This window comes from Carlito syrichta, unplaced genomic scaffold (assembly GCF_000164805.1).
Source record: "Carlito syrichta isolate Samal-C Ts95f unplaced genomic scaffold, Tarsius_syrichta-2.0.1 Scaffold123280, whole genome shotgun sequence".
Lineage (NCBI taxonomy): Eukaryota > Metazoa > Chordata > Mammalia > Primates > Tarsiidae > Carlito > Carlito syrichta.
In genome coordinates this window covers 1-2,597 of record NW_007067376.1, presented here as the reverse complement: position 1 = coordinate 2,597, position 2,597 = coordinate 1, and the positions used below count along the sequence as shown (strand labels likewise).

Here is a 2,597-nt window from a genome sequence, read left to right as displayed (position 1 = left end):
TCTCATGCCTCAGTTTCTTCCTCAGAAGCCTGAGGTAACTGGGACTGCAGTCTCAACTCCCACCTGGTTCCACCTCTTCCAGATCTGCCCCCCTCCAGCCAAGGGGTAGCCCTGACTTGATCCTCAGCAGAGATGCCCACGGGGTAGATACTCACAAAGATGGCGAAGTCCTTGGGGGCACTGGAGATGGTGCTGTTGGGTGACAAGGCCTTGGGCACGTGCTCTAAAGTGACAGCCGTGGGGCGGATACGGGCAGAAAGGCGGACCACAGCAAAGCCCTGCGGCCCCTGGAAGGCCCAGCAGTTGCCTGGGTGTACATCTGGCTGGAGGGGTGGAGAGTCATATTAGGGCAGGGCCCCGAGTCCAGCTCTTGCTGACCCAGGATGGGACAGTCCCCCGGGTGTGCTCAGAGCCTCTGCTGCTGTGCTGCTGGGTGCCCACCTGCAGGATGACTCGAGGTGACTGAGAGTGGTACCACAGGGGGATGCCGAAGAGGCTGAGGAGGGCTGTCTTGGTCTCGTAGGTCTCAGAACAGCGCGTGCTGATAACACTGGCCCCTAGGGTAGGAAGGGAAGGTAGGGTGGGCTCCAGCGGGTCGGGGGACCAGGCACCCAGCTCAGGCTATCGCCTGTCTCCTTGTTAAGACAGCAGGCAGTTGCCCAGGCCTAGTCTTTAGCCCTAACCAAGACCCCACGGCGGCTGTAAACACCAGCCTCTCCCAAGGTCAAGGATGGTGCTTGGTACAGCCTGACTGCATTGAACTGCTCACTGCCTTTGTGTTGAGTTCTAGGTTGGGTGATTTCTGCTCCTCCCAATCCCTGCTTGCCTAGCGCTACAACTACCCTGGAGATGGCAGGGGACCAACCACTGCCGGGACCAGGACAAGGCACAGCGAGGCCAGGGCGCACACACCTCCTGATTCCAGGGCGTAGTCCACCATGCCGATGCGGTCCTCGCTGTAGCGCTGCAGGGCCTGCTTCACAATGCGGTGTACCTGCTACAACAGGACACCAGAGAGGTCCCAGCAGGAAGCAGCCTCACCTGTCCCACACCCCACTGCCATGGCCAGGGACCCATGGCCGACCCCTCCTGTCCTGCACCATGCTGGTTCCCAGGCAGGTAAGGGCCTGCCTCTACCCATGGCACTGCCCCAAAGCACAGAGCCCCTGTATGGCACCTCTGTCCTAGAACGTGCCAAAGAGCTGGCAATGTGGGGTTGTCCAGGGAGGAGAGCCACATGTGTGTGTGGGAGGAGTAGCACTTGGTTCTTACCTCCTCAGTCACCCCGACCATGCCTTCCTTCTGCAGTGTCAGTCCCAGGGAGGTTGCAGTCTCCCTGGCCGACCTGCCCTGCATCTCTGTCACGTGGGCAAAGATCCTGCTCTCCAGCTCTTGCAGCTGGGTTTGCACCTCCTCTCTCTGGAGGAGCCCGGCATGGGTGCCGCCTCCTCGGAGGAGGAACTGGCTGATCCAGGCAGGGAACTGAGATTCCACCTAAGGACCAAAAAATGCCGTCACCTGGAAGGCTGGAGGGGACAGGAGCTGCTATGGTGGGGCCGGGTCCCAGGGCAGGATGGTGCTCAGCAGGTCGGGGAAGGAGAAGACCACTGGAGGAGGGCATTTGGAAAACTCTCCACGGGCATCAACAGGAAAACAGGAAGTGTACCCATCACCAAAAGCTGGTGTGTGCCCCAAGTGCAGCAGGCTCAGGGGAATAACAGGCTGCAGGGGCAGGGGGCGCCTGCAGTGCAGACCCCGGGGATGGATGGTCTCAGAGGAGAGGACATCCAATGGAGCCGCAACGGTTTCCACTCACGTCGTCCCGCACAGCCTGGATCTGCTGGGGCAGCAGGCCCACTTCACCCGCCACTGAGCTCTGCTTCAGCGCCAGGGCCGCCAGCTCCTGCCGCAGGCCTGCCAGTTGGTCCTCCAGCCGCCGCAGCTCCTTCTCAGAGCTCTCCTGGATGGCCTCCTGCGTCATCCTAGGCCAGAGAGAGAGAGAGAGAGTGAGTCAGCCTTGGCTTTCTTGGGTGAAGGTTAAGGCCATGCTGAGGAAGGAGGACCCCACCAGGAACTCGAGAGGGGCAAGGCCTACTCCTGGAGGCTGTGGCTGTAGACCACAGAGCAGGTGCCTAGCAACTGGCTTGCCTGTCTCAGAAAGCTAGTTCTGAACAAGTGTGGGCATCTGGGTCATGAGAAGCAGCTGCACAAGCTGGAAGGAAAGGTGGTGTGTCTATATGTGAGCCCCAGTCTTGTAAGTGCCCGCCTCCGCCTGCAGTGCCCTCCTGCCAGCCTCCACTGTACCTCAGAGACAGGCTCTAGCAGGGTCCCCAGCTAGCTTTCCACCTCCCCTCTCTGCTTGGTGATACGATCAGGACTCTGCTCTGGGGCTGTGCTCCCCAATGCTGCCTGGAGTGGGGCGGAGAGCGGAGGGGGAGCCTGTGGCACTCATAGTCACCTTTGCCATTCTGACTTCATCTGCTGGATGCGAGCCTCGGATTCCTGTGAGCAGGCAGAAAGGACAATACAATAAATACCAAGCTCATAAATCGGTCTCCCATAGGCAATCTGCTCTCTGTTGGGGGGTCTGTGCTAAC

At 60.1% G+C, this 2,597-nt stretch overlaps 1 protein-coding gene across 1 annotated transcript; it reads right to left on the bottom strand.

The window, feature by feature from the left end:
- Positions 1-155: 155 nt before the first annotated feature.
- LOC103249637 (SUN domain-containing protein 2-like) lies at positions 156-2,554 on the bottom strand (the record flags this gene model as incomplete). The annotated part of the gene is made up of 6 exons (XM_008048249.2): positions 156-323; positions 442-557; positions 913-997; positions 1,273-1,494; positions 1,817-1,982; positions 2,459-2,554. Coding segments are annotated over 6 exons (853 nt in total), but the record flags the coding sequence as incomplete, so codon positions are not given.
- Between the last annotated feature and the right edge of the window lie 43 nt (positions 2,555-2,597).